This window comes from Oncorhynchus keta, chromosome 30, assembly GCF_023373465.1.
Source record: "Oncorhynchus keta strain PuntledgeMale-10-30-2019 chromosome 30, Oket_V2, whole genome shotgun sequence".
NCBI classification, from domain to species: Eukaryota; Metazoa; Chordata; class Actinopteri; order Salmoniformes; family Salmonidae; genus Oncorhynchus; species Oncorhynchus keta.
Window position 1 is genome coordinate 54509598 of NC_068450.1, and position 18611 is coordinate 54528208.

The 18611-nt window shown below is 44.1% G+C and overlaps 1 protein-coding gene across 9 annotated transcripts in view; it reads right to left on the reverse strand.

The window, feature by feature from the left end:
- Positions 1 to 565: 565 nt before the first annotated feature.
- LOC118363160 (CLIP-associating protein 1-B-like) overlaps positions 566 to 18611 on the reverse strand; it is a 45590-nt gene continuing 27544 nt past the window's right edge. For 4 of the 9 annotated variants that reach the window (XM_052488549.1, XM_052488554.1, XM_052488557.1 and 1 more), the window contains 20 exons: positions 17353 to 17460; positions 16135 to 16290; positions 15683 to 15787; positions 14885 to 14947; positions 14318 to 14448; positions 13784 to 14028; positions 13122 to 13185; positions 12645 to 12808; positions 11886 to 12108; positions 11516 to 11617; positions 10316 to 10459; positions 9672 to 9787; positions 8798 to 8939; positions 8272 to 8503; positions 7851 to 7924; positions 7522 to 7689; positions 7224 to 7352; positions 5332 to 5538; positions 3655 to 3771; positions 566 to 3440 (listed from right to left, as the gene is read on the reverse strand). In XM_052488549.1, the coding sequence (XP_052344509.1) occupies positions 3357 to 3440; positions 3655 to 3771; positions 5332 to 5538; positions 7224 to 7352; positions 7522 to 7689; positions 7851 to 7924; positions 8272 to 8503; positions 8798 to 8939; positions 9672 to 9787; positions 10316 to 10459; positions 11516 to 11617; positions 11886 to 12108; positions 12645 to 12808; positions 13122 to 13185; positions 13784 to 14028; positions 14318 to 14448; positions 14885 to 14947; positions 15683 to 15787; positions 16135 to 16290; positions 17353 to 17460 (2774 nt within the window). In that variant the 3' untranslated portion in view covers positions 566 to 3356. The remainder of the gene's footprint in view (positions 3441 to 3654; positions 3772 to 5331; positions 5539 to 7223; positions 7353 to 7521; positions 7690 to 7850; positions 7925 to 8271; positions 8504 to 8797; positions 8940 to 9671; positions 9788 to 10315; positions 10460 to 11515; positions 11618 to 11885; positions 12109 to 12644; positions 12809 to 13121; positions 13186 to 13783; positions 14029 to 14317; positions 14449 to 14884; positions 14948 to 15682; positions 15788 to 16134; positions 16291 to 17352; positions 17461 to 18611) is intronic. The other 5 variants (XM_052488550.1, XM_052488551.1, XM_052488552.1 and 2 more) reach the window with 5 other exon arrangements.

The following is an 18611-nucleotide window of genomic DNA, read 5'->3' on the forward strand; positions in this document are numbered from 1 at the left end:
AATGATGCAGGTGGCGATAATGTTTTTCCACTCTTTATTGGTTAGTCTTCAGATGACTGGAGAACGCACACAAACCAAGGATGCGGCAGTGACAAATGAGCGTCTGCGGTCTCATTGCTGATTCACCACATCCCTAGTGTAATGGTCTGTGCCCTCTATCCTACCCCTGATTGGGGAAGGCTACGGTGCACCTGTGAGCCCATAAGAGCAGCAGGACAGCTAATAACTGTTCAATTCAACTTTCACTTTGCCTCCTCTAATGCCGTGTACACTAGCACGCAGTGTCGCGCGGTGAAACGCCGCTTCCCATTCGTTTTCAATGGAAGGAAAGCGGTTAGAAGCAGAGCGGGCGGAGGACCGTGGTAGCCTACTTTTGCAGCCAAAATGATTTACAAAAAAATATATTAAATAAATACACAGAGGATGCTTTTTTCCTCTCAACAAAATGCAAAGAGCGCCATCTGCTGCTATTCCCATGTCCTGCAGGAGATTTTCTTCCTCCCACATTCTCAGGAAGATACTGTATATCTGCTCTCAATTTATACTTCAAATATACAACATAGGCGATTACATGCTTCGGACAGGGACTGAAGCCGGTTTATTTCAAGTTTAAATTTCAACAAATTCTATCACGGGTGAAAGAAGTGAACAAAACATGAAATATGTACAGCTGTCATCATACACAGAAAATATAACAGACGGCATATAAATATAGGTACGGGAGGGATAAAACAATGACTGACGCTAAACAGAAGAAGCATGCAATTGTAAATGGTTCACAAGGAATAGAACAGCCAAGCCAATATTACATCTGTGGGAAAATACTGCCATTAAATAAACTATTGGCTTTATTTACAGCAGCCTTGGGATGCATCCCAAATGGAACCTTATGCCCTATATAGGGCACTACTTTTGACCGGGTCCCACAAGGGTAGGGAATCGGGTGCCACTTGGGACATAACCTTGGTCTTCGACGCAACACCTTTCCTGTCTAATTCATGATGTATAATACAGCATTTCGAAATAGGGGCAAAAAGAAAAAACAATTCAAAAGCAGTATTCAGAAGCTATTAGTATGGATTAATAATGCAGGTATACTGTAAAAAAAACTAAAACAAGGCACAAGCAAATACACACTCAAGATACATGGCTTGAGGATAATAGGGTTTGGTTTTTGATACAGGCCAGTGTGTGCACACAGCATACAGTTACAGTATAGTATACAATGTTTGGTCTGTTAAAGTGTGTGTGTGTTATATAATACAAGCTGACCAGACATTCATAGATTAGAAGCAACGTTTCTTCAACATAAAGTCGCAGTTGGGAATGTTAGTTAATCATGGAGGTTGCTGGGTATAATATTGCATGTTCCCTCGCATGCAAACGAGGTCTCTCTCGGACTCTCTTTTTATAACAAGTCTGTGAATCAATGATTAAAAGTACTGTACAAAACACTCATTTTGAGTTTCTTTTTTGATTCAATTGCAACAGGCAAGTCTAACAAAAGAAATACTGTGTTTTGTATTCGACAACATTTTGTACTTGGTCATAGCCATAGCTGATAAAATTGCTGAGTTCTCACATTTGAGAAAAAGAGAAACATTGTGCACTGTTACAGTACATTTTAACAGTCAATGTAGTGAAACTGTACTACAGAAACAGTAAGGCCCGATAGTGTTCTCAGTAACACGCCACCTTTATCTGGAATTTTAACAAGGGATGGGCTCAATTCCTTTTAATCAAATCAGGAAGTAAACTGAAATTGCAATTTCATTTTTATCCCCATAGACAATCATTGAGGAAAATTGGGAATTGGAATTTCTGAATGGACTGAACATAAATGGAATTGACCCCAACTCTGAATTCTTGTTCTAACCGAAACAACTGTACCTTTAACCTTCATAATAAGGAGAGTAAAATACATGAGGTTTAACGCCATGATTAGTATTTCGAAAGCAGCAGTAACATTTCATAGGTGCGCATAAAAATGACATCTATACTACATTTCAAACAAGGATGGTTCACTTACAATGGTCATTTACAGTGCTTTGACAAAAAAGTTTATCCAAGTAGTTGGATTTTTTGTAACCAATTCATTATTGCTGGATTCAATTTAAAATACATATCCCCCCCGTCTTTAAATTGTAAAAAAAAAAAAAAAATTTGCACTGGCACTTAAAATGTCCTTACATCATCAACTAATCCGTCAGATTGTCATTGTCTTTCTACTATGTGACGAATAGGTACTGCCCATATTTCGATTTTAGACTAAATATTTCACATTTGAAAATTCTAGGACTCTTACATTTGCAAGAATACTTCAGATCCCAGTAGTTTTGACTCATTACAACGTGGCCCGAATGTTAAAGCACAAAGAACTGCAGACTCAAACGCCACCAACTCAACCAATAACTCCCCTTCCATAATAATAATGTATGAAGGGTGAGACTGTAATCCTTGTGAAAAAGGAAAACATTCCTTCACTAGTTGTTGGGCCCAAACCACAGTCAAAACACAGGTGTTACACACAGAAGCAGTTTACAGAGGCTTATTCAACACAGCTTTTCACTGCATGTACTAATCATTGGCCAGCCAAATGATCTTCTCCCACTAATGGAAATTAACTTTTTTTTTTTTTTAGATTCTCACTAACTAAGAAATTCTACCGCTTCACAAGGATTATTCTTTAAAATACAGGCTTAATAAAAACATAGCATCTAAGAACAAATTCTTTAGACGGAAAATACTACAGAACAATTACTATCAAAATCGCCATTTTTAAACTGCCCCTTTTACAAACAGCACGTTTCCAAATAAGCCCATCTGTCCATCGCGAGTAGGAACAGAGGCAATGAGGCGGTCGTGTGCAGAGCGACACTCTGCTTCCATCAACATGAAATCCTTTCAGACGGTTTAAAAAGGACTCCGGTTTCATTCAAAGCTCTTTACATTCATTCGACTAGGTCTGAAGTAGTGTCGCATTCGTATCTTAATAAAAAAGGTGTAATAAACGTATTTACAAGACGACAAAACAGAAGGAAATAAAATACTGATTGCAACAGGCAATAGGGTTTCCCAACAAGGAACAGCCTACAGCCTTTATTAGAATACATTAAACCACAAGGAGGTCTGGAAAGAAAGATTGAGGCACAACTGTTTCCCTATCTGGGTCACGTTCATTAGGGCACGCCATGGAAAATATTTCAAAACGGTAAAAAGAAAAGAACATTAGTGTTTCTTATTGGACCAGTAGTCCAGGTAGTCCCTTCCTGTTTCATTCTGTTTTGCACCTATGAACATAACCCTGTACTGTATGTACCTGCACACACATGGATGAAGCCGGAAGGCCATGTTCATTAGTATGAGGAGATGTCTGAAGAGCTGCTGCTGTTGCTGGTGGACGTCTGGGCTCTCTTTATGTACAAGTTCAGCAGCTTCATCTGATGGGATAGTAAAGACGCTGAATGAAACCAACACATCCCAACAAGACGTTTCAAGATATTGAAAAACATTCTGCGACCAGTAGATCTTGAAAAAAAAAGAAGACATTGGCAGAATCCCAAATGGCACCCTATTTCCTAGTACACTACATAAGGAATAGGGTGCCATTTGAGACCGACCCAGACAGGGTGCTGAGATGAGAGGGTAGCGTACCTTGCTTCCTGTTAGCTGGGCCAGGTAGGGCTTCAGCTCTTCACCGATGACAGAGTAGACAGCAACCAGACAGAACACACTGGCCTTCCTCACACTGCTCTCTGTGTTGTCATACCCCTGTACAGAGAGACATCAGAACAATATTTGACATACACCGAGTACAGCAAACATTAGGAACACCTTCCTAATATTGAGTTTCAGCCCCCCTTTGCGTCGGGGCATGGACCCTACAAGGACATTTCACAGGGATGCTGGCCCATGTTGACTCCAATGCTTCCCACAGTTATGTAAAGTTGGCTGGATGTCCTTTGGGTGGTGGACCATTCTTGATACACACGGAAAACTGTTGAGTGTGAAAAACCCAGCAGCGTTGCAGTTCTTGACACACTACCGTACCCTGTTCAAAGGCACTTCAATATTTTTGACTTGTCCCTTCACCCTCTGAATGGCACACATTCAAAATCCATGTCTCAAGGCTTAACATTCCTTCTACAACCTGCCTCTTCCCCTTCATCTACACGGATTGAAGTGGATTCAACAGGTGACATCAATAAGGGATCATAGCATTCACCTGGTCAGTCTATATCATTGTCCTTAATGTTTTGTATATACTTGTCTAGACAGTGTGGCATAATCCCAAAGACAGAAAGTCATTATCTTATGTAACTAAACCCCAAGCATCAACACTTTACTGGTAAGTAGATACATTTCTAGATACTTTCTATTTAAAGTAGATACATTTCAAGTGCTTCTATTTGAAGTAGTAGATACATTTCAAGTGCTTTCTCATTTCATTTCTAAAGTAGATACATTTCAAGTGCTTCTATTTAAAGTAGATACATTTCAAGTAGATACATTTCTGCTTCTATTTAAAGTAGATACATTTCAAGTGCTTCTATTTAAAGTAGATACATTTCTATTTAAAGTAGATACATTTCAAGTGCTTCTATTTAAAGTAGATACATTTCAAGTGCTTCTATTTAAAGTAGATACATTTCAAGTGCTTCTATTTAAAGTAGATACATTTCAAGTGCTTCTATTTAAAGTAGATACATTTCAAGTGCTTCTATTTAAAGTAGATACATTTCAAGTGCTTCTATTTAAAGTAGATACATTTCAAGTGCTTCTATTTAAAGTAGATACATTTCAAGTGCTTCTATTTAAAGTAGATACATTTCAAGTGCTTCTATTTAAAGTAGATACATTTCAAGTGCTTCTATTTAAAGTAGATACATTTCAAATGCGCTTCTATTTGAACTAGATACATTTCAAGTGCTTCTATTTAAAGTAGATGCATTTAAAGTAGATACATTTCAGTGCTTCTATTTGAAGTAGATGTGCTTCTATTTTATTTAAAGTAGATACATTTCAAGTGCTTCTATTTAAAGTAGATAATTTCAAGTGCTTCTATTTGAAGTAGATACATTTCAAGTGCTTCTATTTAAAGTAGATACATTTCAAGTGCTTCTATTTAAAGTAGATACATTTCAAATGCTTCTATTTGAAATAGATACATTTCAAGTGCTTCTATTTGAAGTAGATACATTTCAAGTGCTTCTATTTGAAGTAGATACATCTCAAGTGCTTCTATTCTGTGTCAACTAATCAGTAAGCACATCAATAAATCAACCAATGGACTAACCAATCATTCAACTTGACCTATAAAGCCATTTTTACCTGCAGTAGTCCTGGTATGATGTCAGGCAGCAGCTGGTGGAGGGACTCCTTGGTGATGCGTTCGATCACCTTGGTCTGCATCTTGATGGAAGCCAGGTTGATGGGGTAGTCAGCCGTCTGAACGATGGGACACAGCACCTTGATACACTGTTCTGGGTGGATGGAGCCAGCCAGGGTGGAGGCTGACTCCTCTGCTGCCCGCACAACCTGGGCAGAGAGGGAAGGGTAGAGTGAGGAGGGTGAAATGCTTGATCATGGAATGGATTCATTTTGGTTTATTGGCAGAGAAGGGTACATGTAGAGTACCAGTCAAAAGTTTGGACAGACCTACACATTCAAGGGTTTTTCTTTATTTTGACTATTTTCAACATTGTAGAATATTAGTGAAGACCGAAGAACTATGAAATAACACATGTAGTAACCGAAAAAGTGTTAAAACAAATCAAACTAGATTTTATATTTGAGATTCTTCAAAGTAGCCACCCTTTGCTTTGATGACAGCTTTGCACACTCTTCTCTCAACAAGCTTCATGAGGTAGTCACCTGGAATGCATTTCAATTAACAGGTGTGCCTTGTTAAAAGCTCATTTGTGGAATTTCTTGAGCCAATCAGTTGTGTTGTGACAAGATAGGGGTGGTATACAGAAGAAAGCCCTATTTGGTAAAAGACCAAGTCCATATTATGGCAAGAACAGCTGAAATAAGCAAGGAGAAATGACAGTCCATCATAACTTTAAGACACGAAGGTTAGTTAATACGTAAAATTTCAAGAACTTTTAAAGTTTCTTCAAGTGCAGTTGCAAAAACTATCAAGCGCTAAGATGGAACTGGCTCTCATGAGGACTGCCACAGGAAAGGAAGACCCAGAGTTACCTCTGCTGCAGAGGATAAGTTCATTAGAGTTACCAGCCTCACAAATTGCAGCGTAAATAAATGCTTCAGAGTTCAAGTAGCAGAAACATCTCAACATCAACTGTTCAGAGGAGAATCAGGCCTTCATGGTCGAACTTCTGCAAAGAAACCACTACTAAAGGACACCAATAAGAAGAAAATACTTGCTTGGGCCAAGAAACACAAGCAATGGACATTAGACAAGTGGAAATCTGTCCATTGGTCTGATGAGTCCAAATTTGAGATTTTTGCTTCCAGCCACTGTCTTCGTGAGACGCAGAGTAGTTGAACGGATGATCTCCACATGTGTGGTTCCCACCGTGAAGCATGGAGGAGGAGGTGTAATGGTGTGGGGATTCTTTGCTGGTGATTTATTTAGAATTCAAGGCACACTTAACCAGCATGGCTAAAACAGCATTCTGCAGCGATACCCCATTCCATCTGGTCTGCGCTTATTCATTTGTTTTTCAACAGGACAATGACCCCAAACACACCTCCAGACTGTGTAAGGAGTATTTGACCAAGAAGGAGAGTGATGGAGTGCTGCGTCAGATGACCTGGCCTCCACAATCACCCAACCTCAACCCAATTGAGATGGCTTGGAATAAATTGAACCACAGAGTGAAGGAAAAGCAGCTCAGCATATGTGGGAACTCCCTCAAGACTGTTGGAAAAGCATTCCTCATTAAGCTGGTTGAGAGAATGCCAAGAGTGTGCAAAGCTGTCATCAAGGCAAAGGGTGGCTACTTTGAAGAATCTCAAATATATAATATAACACCTTTTTCGTTACTACATGATTCCATATGTGTTATTTCATAGTTTTGATGTCTTCACTATTATACTACAATGTAGAAAATAGCAAAAATAAAGAAAAACCCTTGAATGAGTAGGTGTTCTAAGACTTTTGACTGGTACAGGCGAGGCTATTAACTCAAGATGTGTAGACTTAGAATGTCCTCTAAAGCAGAGCCTCATAAACAGAGACAGTGAGTGAGCGCTACCTCTTTGTGGGAGTCTTTGTGTGCCTCCAGGGTCTTCATGATGGTGAGCTCTGCATAGTTCTTGAAGCGGGCCGGCTGGTTACGTAAGATTTCCTTCAGCACTCGTAGTGCCAGGGCCCGGATGGTGTGCTGCAGGTTGGGGGAAAAGGACACGACATGCTCAGAACCAACCATTCAGAGACAGTGGAATGAAAAACAATGGATTAAAACAGATTGTGGCATTGCTCCCAGGACAGGAGTTTACTTTATCTCTCCATCCATCCATCCATCCATTTATCATTTCCTCCAGAGTCCTTACATCTTGGTCTGACAGGGTCTCCAGCAGCAGGAGCAGCATGGTTTTGAAGTGTTCCTCCCACACTGCCAGGCTGTCCTCCCGGGCTATCTTCAGCAGCTCCACCAGGGCTCCTCTCCTCTCCTCTGGCCTCTCACTGGGGTTAGACAGCTCCTTCAGCAGCTCACCCGCCTTTCGACGACCACAATAGATATTAGTCAGTGACCGCTGAATTACATATAGATCACTAAATGGAATTTGATAGGATCTCCATGGCCGTGACTTTATGGTGTTATTATGTAGCTATAGTAAAACACTGAAAAGATTGTTGTTAAATTAATTCAGTCAATCACCAGTTCCAGCTGCTCCGCAGGGGAACTGTTCTTGGTGTGCAGCATCTTGTTTTCTCCACCACACTCTTGGCGGCCTGCGAGGAAGAGGGTTGAGAGGGGGGTGGGGGAGTCTTAACTTACAGCTAATATATAGCCTATTATAAACAGGGTGGTCCAAGCCCTAAATGCTGATTGGCTGACAACCCTACAGCACGGGTATGACAAAACATGTATTTTTACTGCTCTAATGACGTTGGTGACCAGTTTATAATACCAATAAGGCACCTCAGTGGTTTGTGTTGTATACGACACCTGGGCCTTATTGCTTAAAATGTTTTATGACCATCCAAAATGGCACCCTATCCCTATATAGCTCTGGTCAAAAGTAGTGCACTACATAGGGAACAAAATGTGCCATTTCAGACCCTTGAGACAGCCTCACCATCTCGAAGCTGCTCCACGTCGTCCTCGTACACCGTCTCTTTCAGGGCAGCCTTGTCGTAGGCGCTGATGGTGTCTGTGTAGTTGTAGGGGTTGTAGTCGCGGCCCCGGGGCCCGGAGAAGGAACGCGGGGAGGGGGTGTTGAGTAGGGAGGTCTTGTTGTCCAGGGCCGTGCGACCCCCGGGCCCCTCCACTACGTCGGCACCAGAGTGTGATGCTGTTCCAACACCCGGCTGAGGAGAAACAAGACTATTGTTAAAATGTAACATAACAAACGTAGAGTTTTATAAAAATAACTAAACGTATGTCCATTCTAGAGAAGATACAAATATTCACCAGAGAGAGCATTTGCCAAACAAGTGCACTTGTTCACTTCCCCCTCTGGATTTAAAAGGAATGGGGTGTGGGAAGACACTCCCTCTAGTCCATTCTAACACCAACCCAAATATTGTAAATCAATGAGGGGGAGTGAGTGAGTGAGTGAGTGAGTAAGTGGAGAATAGTAGGGAATTGCCAAAGTCCCTCACCGTGTCCTCTCTCTTGCCTCTGCTCGGCTCCATGAGGTCCTCCTGACTGCGGAAGCTGAAGTTCTGGATGGCCTCAGTGACGCCTCGCAGGGAGCTATAAATCTGATCGGTGTTCAGGTTCTCTGTGTCGTACTCCAACATGCTTCAGGTCACACCGGGAGGGGAGGGTTATTAATCAAGTATGACACTTACATCACCACCATAGGAAGAAGACATCTGCCCAGTGGGCAAAAGCGGGGGGAAAGAACTGGTTGAAACGACGCCATTTTATTTCCCTAGTACGTAAAGATGTCATTTCAAGCAGTTTCTCATGTAAAAGATCAACCGTGCATAACAGTAGGCGTTGACAGAGACAGAGTGGAACAGACTGGGGAGTCACGGTGTTAATGTGGTGAATCCCCCGAAATGTGGGCACATGAGAGCACAGATTGCTGCTGCGGAATGAAAAGAAAAAATTAAAGAATGAAGTGAAAGGAAAAACAAAAGAGACCGTGGGGTAGGGACAAATCAAGGTTGACACAGCTATGTGACAATGTACCTGGGAGAGTAAGCACTTCGTAGGGTCTTCAGGGAGGGGGCAGCAGGGGTGGAGGAGAGAGGAGAAGGGAAGGGAGGGGGGTACTTTGACAGGCCATCGGCACTCCAACCCCATAGCCGACTGTAATGTGCCCAGAGCACGGCAAGGGAGGGAAGGAGGGAGGGAGGGAAAGAAAAGGGGGGATAGAGGCGCGAGGAAGAAAAAGAGAGACGTGAGGAGGGAACAGAGCCGAGCGGGGGGGACTACTTGTTGTCGTTGTTAGTTAAGTTAGTAGTGATGTAACCAAGTTCTACGGTGTGTTGGGGACCAGGTATTAAAAGGTTACGTCAGACCTACCTGGGAGAGAGCGCGCCCCCACGGGAGCAGTTGGTGGGAGAGGTGAGGGGGCTGCTGCGACTGCTGGGGTGGCGAGGCGGGGGAGGAGTCCGTCCCATGGTGCTACTGGGAGAAGCCTGCGGATCACACAGAATCGGAGCAGGTACAGTACATTATAAACTGGGTGGTTCGAGCCCTGAATGCTGATTGGCTGACAGCCGTAGTATATCAGACCGTATACCACGGGTATGACAAAACATGTATTTTTACTGCTCTAATTACGTTGGTAACCAGTTTATAAATAGCAATAAGGCACCTCAGGGTTTGTGATATATGGCCAGTATACCACGGCTAAGGGCTGTTCTTAGAGTGCCTGGATACAGCCCTTAGCCGTGGTATATTGGCCATATACCACACCTCCTCGGTCTTTATTGCTTAATCATTTGATGCTATCCCAGTATGTTTAGATTACAATTGTCCATGTTACAGCAAGCAAGGTTTATGTTGATGGCTAACGGTTCCAGTGAGAAGAGGACCTTCCTGAGCAAATTCCCTACTCTTCTTCTCGTGGTGAGTAGACATTTGGGATCCGGCCATTTTAGCCCTGCTCAGCCTCATCCTCTCGACGACGTTGACTAGGCGTGAACGTCAGAGTCAGGTCTTACCACTCCGGTGTTGCTGGAGTTCCGCAGGTGGCTATGCAGCAGTTTAGTGGCTCCGTCCTGGAAGGTCTTGGGCAGGGCCCCCAGCAGCATGGTGAACTCTGGGGTGTTCAGCTCAAACAAGGCGATCAGAACCACCTGGGCCGCCTGGGGGTTAAAGGGTCACAGCGAGGTCAAAGGTTAGAGGTCATCAAAGAGGGCGTTCACTTTTCCCCCACTAACAGTGATATGCGATATCACGCAACAGTGAAGTGCATATCAAGGTAATGTTTGGCCCTTAGAGAAGAGAGGGAACATTCGACAAGCCCATTCTGCTCTCACGGAACCATGAGTCACATCAGTCAACGTTCTGGCCGAACACATGATCCATATGCACCGCACGGAAATACAGAAGCACACATTTGTTGACGTTCAGCTAGCATTCAGTTAGTCAGGCGAGTTAGAACCAATGTCAGTTCTTGTAAACCAGTTCAAGAACCAGCATCGCAATGCTCTCGGGTGAAATTCCATGCATGTTGGTCAACCAAACCTGGTCACTGCAGATAAACAAGAACTATGAGTAACAAGTAACAGCAGCACAGGCTATTAGAAAAACACAATATTACCGCACATTCAGAGCCATTGTGTTGCCCATTACCACCCCGTCGCATAAAGGGGCAATCTGCAGTTGTGACATAAACGGTTTGACTTATAAATTAATTATACATACCCAAATATTAGCTTGTTTAACTCCATTGTTTGTAAACAAAGTACATTTAAAACAAACATGGTACTGCCTCAAAACACAGTTAAAACTATCATTTTGATATCATGGATGGTTAGTCCTTGCATCCCCAGCTCGGTCTATGAATTTGAGAGTGGTTACATTTCTCCAGCCCAATCTCTCATCTTTTTTTTTAGCAAAACAGTGGTGGGGTCAACACCTTGTTATCTTTTCAACTGCTGATTGCCCCTTTAACATTCACTCATTACGAAGAAAACTTTGAAAGCAGAAACAAGTGTTCTGGCTCATTCAGAGCCATTTCGGTCCCCATTCCCACCCCTGCACTGCCCTTTACATCCCCAGTTATAAAGCAGAAACAACTCTGTGTCTGCCAGCAAGGCGGAGTTGGATTAGAGACAGAGAGCCCAGGCTTGAGGAAGTTATGTGAGGCAGACTGCAGACCGTGCAGCTGACTGATGGGTCGGGGGGGGCTCTACTACCTGCTTGCACCTCTCCTCCACGTTCCCCTCTCCAGGTAGAGAGGCTACGGTGGTGCTGGGCCTGCCTGACAACTCCTCACCTGCCCAGCTATGGTGGAAGCTCTGGGGTTGGGGGTCGACCGACGGGTAGGGTGGGGAAATGGTCCGTTTAAAATACAAAAATAAAAACAACCAAAAAAGGGATAAAGCCAGCAAACAATAGTTATTTTAGAGCTTCGGCTGATCAGTTGAAAATTGGCCGGCTGGTTAAATCTGGGACATTTACAGAAATGCTGATTAATGTGTATTGTCCCTGTGAAATACAAAGTCAAAAAAAGAAAGAAAGTCTGACGCTGTTGCTATGGAAACAAACAAACCCAACTCGACCCACCTTCCGGACGTCGGAGCTCTTTGGTTCCGTGGTCCAGGTGATGATGCGGGAGACGGCCAGGCGTGTCTCGCTGGAGTTGACAAAGTCTGCGGGGTCCATTTGACGGGCCAAGCACTCAATGTACCTCAGGATGGCCACCTTGACCTTCAGGTTGGGGGTCTGGGTCTGGTCCACGATGAAACGCATCAGGATGTTAAACTGCTGGTCGAACGGGAACGAGTCCCTGGGAAAGAGAGAGGAAAATAAATAGAAAAGGGCCTGAGATGGGAGGGATTGATCCACTAGAACAGGGATCAGCAACTAGATTCAGGCAAGGGACGTTTTTTTTCTTGCGCAGATTGTCGTGGGGCCGGTACCCAATTACAAATAATTTGTAAATGGCAAATTGACTGGAAGAAGCCCAAACCGATATAATATTTGACTAAAACATAATAATTTCAAACCTCATTTGTATATTATCACATGTCTTTCTTTTATGTGTGGAAATACTTGGGAACAGATTTCCCAAATTAAAATCACCTGGACCTGATTAAAAAAAAACATATGTCCAACAATGAAAATGCAAAAAAATGAATAAATTGCTCAGAAAACATGGGGGGACAAACATGGGGGGGAACCCTGCACTAGAAACTACAAACAGACAAAAGCAACATCTAAGGGCTTTTCACACTACCAAGCGGGTGGAATCGTGCTGAAAAGAAGAAATAACAACAACACCTGTGTGAAAACGCTAATAGAGATGAGGCTTTTAGTTCTGACCTGGTGACGTCCAGAGCCTTCTGGACCTTGGCCTGTACGGAACCCAGGAGGTCAGCTCCCATCTTCTTCAGCAGCTGGGTGAGCAGGACAAACAGCCAGTCCTGCAGGTCCTCTCTGTGCAGGGTGATGAAGTCTACCAGGGTCTCCAGAAACATGCTGAACACCTGACACAGTGACCACCCAGCCCGTCAACAATAGGCTATACATATTTACTTCACTGTTAAGGAGTATTACAGTAGGACGACATACAGAACATCAATAATTAACCAATCAACAATCTGAATAGTTGGATTCGATTGCATTACAATTAAAAAGTGACAGTCAAAACCAAAAAAACACACTTACTCGCTGATGTTATAAATCCACCGCAAAGACCACCATGCGACACAAAAACAGACCGTTAGTACAGTAACTACATTAGCGTCCCGTCAGAACACAGGTTATATCAGACACGGGGGGAATCGATTGGGGGCTCACCTTGCTGTGTGGGTCAGCAAACATCCTAGTGAAGATCTCACACAACCGCTTCAGCTCCACACGACTGCGACACACGAGCGGGAAAAAAGTAAGGCGATCAATCCTTTTGGTTTCAGCCAGATTTCAAATCAAGTCAAACTTTATTTGCCACATGTGCCCGAATACAACAAGTGTAGACTTTACCGCAAAATGCTTACTTACAAGCCCTTAACCAACAGTGCAGTAAAAGAAGAAAAGATTTACCAGGTAGGCTAAAATAAAAAGTAACAATAAGAATAACAATAACGAGGCTATATACAGGGGGCACCGGTACCGAGTCAGTGTGCAGGGGTACAGGCCAGTTGAGGTAATCTGTACATGTAGGTGGGGGCGTAGTGACTATGCATAGGTAACAAACAAACAGCGGGTAGCAGCAGTGTACGGAGGGGGCGGTCAATATAAATTGTCCGGTGGCGATTTTTATGAATTGTTCAGCAGTCTAATGGCTTTGGGGGTAGAAGCTGTTGAGGAGCCTTTTGGTCCTGGACTTGGCGCTCCGGTACCGCTTGCCGTGCAGTAGCAGAGAAAACAGATTTGTATCTAGAGCACAGTTGTCTCAGTGACGGCCTCAAATACACGACATCACAAAAGTTCAAAACAAAAATAGATGGTCTCTATCCCACCTGAGAATTCTCTGGCTAACGAGCAGGTTCTGTAGTCCCAGCAGCCCCTCCTTCCTCTCAGACCAGTTGGAACTGGCACAGTGGTTCAGCACCTCGGCCACGTCCTCCGTCTGTCTCATGTAGTGGGGCGCGCCACCGTTCCGCGAGCCATACGAGCGCTCAGAGCAGGCGCTGCTGGCGTCGCTGTTAGCGTCGTCGTCTGAGTAGATGCCCGGGGACTCGTACCGCCGCCTGACTGGCCGCCGCTGAGGGGGTCAAGGGTTAAGAGGTCAAATGGTCATACAGGTACACATACAGCATACTCACTAAGTCATGCCACCGAGGGAAGAGAAACCAACGACACTTACTGTTCAACAAGCTGCCATAAGACTGACTACACATTCGAGAGGCAAGTAAGAGTCCAAATAGATGCGAATCCAAGAAAATGTTCCACCAAGAGAAAAAGCCATCAAAGCTATTATGATCAGCATGCTGTGACTCCGATGGTAAAGAGGATAGAGAATCTAAGTCACACATGCCGGGGTAAACATCCACCTTGTTGTTCCTGGCGTCTCCTAGTAACAGGGCGTCGGCTACAGCTGCCTCCACCTCGGTCCCGGTGTTGAGGATCCTCATGGCGTTGACAGAGGCTGAGATACGGGCCTGGTGGGCCAGACCTAGACGCTCTGGAGGAAACAGAGATATTGTCGTACTTTTAGAATAGTATTGTGGTATTATAGGAGCACAGTAACACAGTATTATTACGAAGGAAAAGCAGTCGACCTATTATATAGGGTGTAAAGTCACAGGGGGAAAAACAAATGAAGCAAATTTCATCAGCAGGTCATGAGAAACTCGAGAGAAGAAAACACTAAATAATAATATGATGAATTGAAGTTTTATTTTATAGCACAGTATAAGGGCCAATAAAAAAAAAGTGTACTAACAAAACAGAATGACACAAAATAACACAGATTGACTTGAAAAATAAGACGCATCCAAACTGAAATAAAGAGGATGCTCAGATCTCCATCGCCCTCTGTGGGTGATCGAGGTGAACTGCACGATGGAACACTGACATGCCATCTGTCTGGTCTAATAGAGACATGCAGGACAGGTCACCTGAGTGGCCCACAGACTCAGCCGAGTGGAGAGCACTGGTGGAGCGGGAGACACGTCTGGACGCTAGAGGAGGAACAGTGGGAGTGGGGTGACACTTTACTTGGATAGTCCCAACTACTTACTAACCCTTATCCTAACCGTACACTTATCCTAACCCTAAACGTCACCCTTAGCCTAACGCTTATTCTAAAACTAACCGTAACCTTAGAAACCAGTGGCTCATCAACAGATAGTTTGACCATCTGTCGAGCTACAGATGGAAAACCGGGAGAGGATATCACACACACGTGAAGTTAGACACGGCTTTAAAAAGAGCATCTTCTTCAACTCATACAGTACATGACTTGTCAACCCGAGCAGGAGGAATTCTACCATGTGGCAACGCTAACTGGCTTCATGCAAACATTCGCGGGAAAAAGGTTGAGAGGCGTCCCGGGGTTGGACACAAAGGCTCTGATGGCAGGTCCATAAGCTGACCGCGGACACAAGTTAAGCATCAACTCATCCCGTGCCATGTCATCAATGACTCTGGCATGATTAGTAAAAAATGGTTGCTGAGGAAAATGTGGTTGTCACTCAGGGGTGAAAAGGAACAATTTGAAAGACACAAGTAAAAGGCATGCAGAAGATGGAAGCAGAAGAGGTTCGTTTCGGTTGGTTTCCTTGTGGTCTGATGATGGCCTTTGTGTTCTACTCTAGATAGGGGCTAGTCAGGGTTCAGGCCCCCGGACAACCAATCATTTGAGGGGCATGGTGGCTATGGTCTCTGGGCTGGGCATGTTACTATACTGTACTCACCCAGAGGAGAGAATCCCCGAGCGGGGCTGGTGTCCCGGCTGCTCTCCCTAGAGGTGTCCCTGCTGCAGCCCTGACTCATGCTGGGCCGGGGGATACGACTCCTCGCTAGCATAGTGGTGGTGGTTTGGGGGGCGGCACAGAGAGAGAGAGCAGCAGCAGGAGGAAGACGAAAGAGCTTTATAACGCACAGCCAGACAGACAGCCCAACACACTCAGAGAGAGAGAGAGAGAGAGAGAGAGAGAGAGAGAGAGAGAGAGAGAGAGAGAAAGAGAGCACAGCGGAGTAGAGGTGGAGTGGAATTAGTCAGAACAGAGGAGAGGAGGTTGCATTCAGTGACAGACAGGAAATGAGGCGGTTCAGAGAGCAGAGAGGTTGGAGAGGAGGAGTACAGCTGTAGAGGGGCTGTTTTCTGTCTTCAGTGTATCTGTGTGTTGTCCTTCCTGGTCCTTACCCAGGCCTGATCTGTCTGGACTGGTGTCTCGGCTGCAGCCATGACTGCGGGGGACTTTAGGCCTCCTGTCTACTGGCGTTGTCGCTCCAGTTGCCCTGGGGATCCTGCCGTATGTGTGGCTCAGGAGACGACCAGGGGAGCCAGACCGACTGCCAGCTGCAGCACGAGATAGTATGGTGTATTTATAAAGGGAGAGAAATACATACCCACACAAATGTGGAAAAGGTGGTAAAAAATGTCAAACAATTGCTCTCGATCAGTGATTCTTGATTCTGGGGACCCAAAAGGGTGCACATATTTGTTTTTGCCCTGCACTACACACCTGATTAAAAGTTTGATGACTTGATTAGTGGAATCAGGTGTGTAGTGCAGGGCAAAAAACAAATATGTGCACCCTTTTGGGTCCCCAGGACCAGAATCAAGAAACACTGATCTAGAGAAACACTGATCTAGAGAAACACTGATCTAGAGAAACACTGATCTAGAGAAACACTGATCTAGAGAAACACTGATCTAGAGAAACACTGATCTAGAGAAACTCTGATCTAGAGAAACACTGATCTAGAGAAACACTGATCTAGGGAAACACTGATCTAGAGAAACACTGATCTAGAGAAACACTGATCTAGAGAAACACTGATCTAGAGAAACTCTGATCTAGAGAAACACTGATCTAGAGAAACACTGATCAAGAGAAACACTGATCTAGAGAAACACTGATCTAGAGAAACACTGATCAAGAGAAACACTGATCAAGGGAAACACTGATCTAGAGAAACTCTGATCTAGAGAAACACTGATCAAGAGAAACATTGATCTAGAGAAACACTGATCAAGGGAAACACTGATCAAGGGAAACACTGATCAAGGGAAACACTGATCTAGAGAAACTCTGATCTAGAGAAACACTGATCAAGAGAAACACTGATCTAGAGAAACACTGATCTAGAGAAACACTGATCTAGAGAAACACTGATCTAGAGAAACACTGATCTAGAGAAACACTGATCTAGAGAAACACTGATCTAGAGAAACACTGATCTAGAGAAACACTGATCTAGAGAAACACTGATCTAGAGAAACACTGATCTAGAGAAACACTGATCTAGAGAAACACTGATCTAGGGAAACACTGATCTAGGGAAACACTGATCAAGAGAAACAATGTGTATTTTTTCTTTACGGCGTGTTGCCCATATATCGGGAGAAGACACTCACGTTGAGACACTGACACCATTTTGGCTCGACTTCTCCCCCTACTGTCTGTGACAGAGGGACTCGCCCCCACGCCGCTCCCCGAACTCGTTCTCCTGGTACGCACACGGCCTGGAAGGGAGAGAGAGAAAGAGAGAGAGAGAGACAGACAGACAGATGGAGAGAGACAGTGATAGAGAGAGAGAGAGAGAGAGAGAGAGAGAGAGAGAGAGAGAGAGAGAGAGAGAGGGGAGGGAGAAAACAGATTTAACTTCCCGTGGACACAGATTCCATTCAAATGCAGACACACCCGGCTTGGTGACACCAGCCATCATCACCTACAGCCAGAGATTTCATACATAAACCGAGACACTGGCTAGTCTATACTTGCAGGTTGCTGCCAGCCATTTCAACAGACACATGCACTCAACTCTCTATTAAGCTGGTCCAAGCAAGAAATCTCAAGTCACAAATGCCTCATCCTCTATAACAAATGTTCCATCTCAACATATTCATTCACAACAATAGATACAAATAGAGAAACATGATTCACAACAAGTCTATTCCAGTATTCTGTTCTAGGTAGGACAGTGGTTCATTCAGGGGAAAAGGAGAGTACAGCACAACAGGATTTCATGAAATTACAGTTAAACAGGCAACGATAAAAGTCAATAACCCAACAGACACTGAGGCTGCCATGTGAGTTGGACAGGTCTATTTGTGGACACAATCAATGTCTCAGTCTCCTCTCCCTGGCTACCCACCCCAGTCCTGATGACCCAGTTCAACGTAGTTCTACCATGCAGACAGTCCATGCAGAGTTCCACAGATGAGCAGCGTATATATCCAATGACGGAGCACACTACAAAGACGACCACTGTGAACATGGCGCAGTATATTACACAGACCAAAAGGGGGACAGAGATGAAGTCAGTTAGCCATCTCATCTTACCCTCTGGTCTAATGTTACCAGGTGTGTTGTCTAAGGGCAAAAACAAGAGCAGGAGAGTCCAGGAGAGAGGTTAACAGAAGTTAGCAGGATAATCCCCATATGGAAGACTGGGGGGGGTTACAAGATTTTGGAAAGGCCTTAAGATGTATTTTAATCATCACGTTTTGAAAAATTGAATTGAAATTGTTGTTAAATCTCCATGCTATGGTCCTATATCCCCCGTAGTCAGCGTCTGTGAAGGTATGAGGCTCACAGAAATAGAATTATAAAACGGGGTGGTTCAAGCACTGAATGCCGAAATGGCTGACAGCCGTGGTACATCAGACCGTAT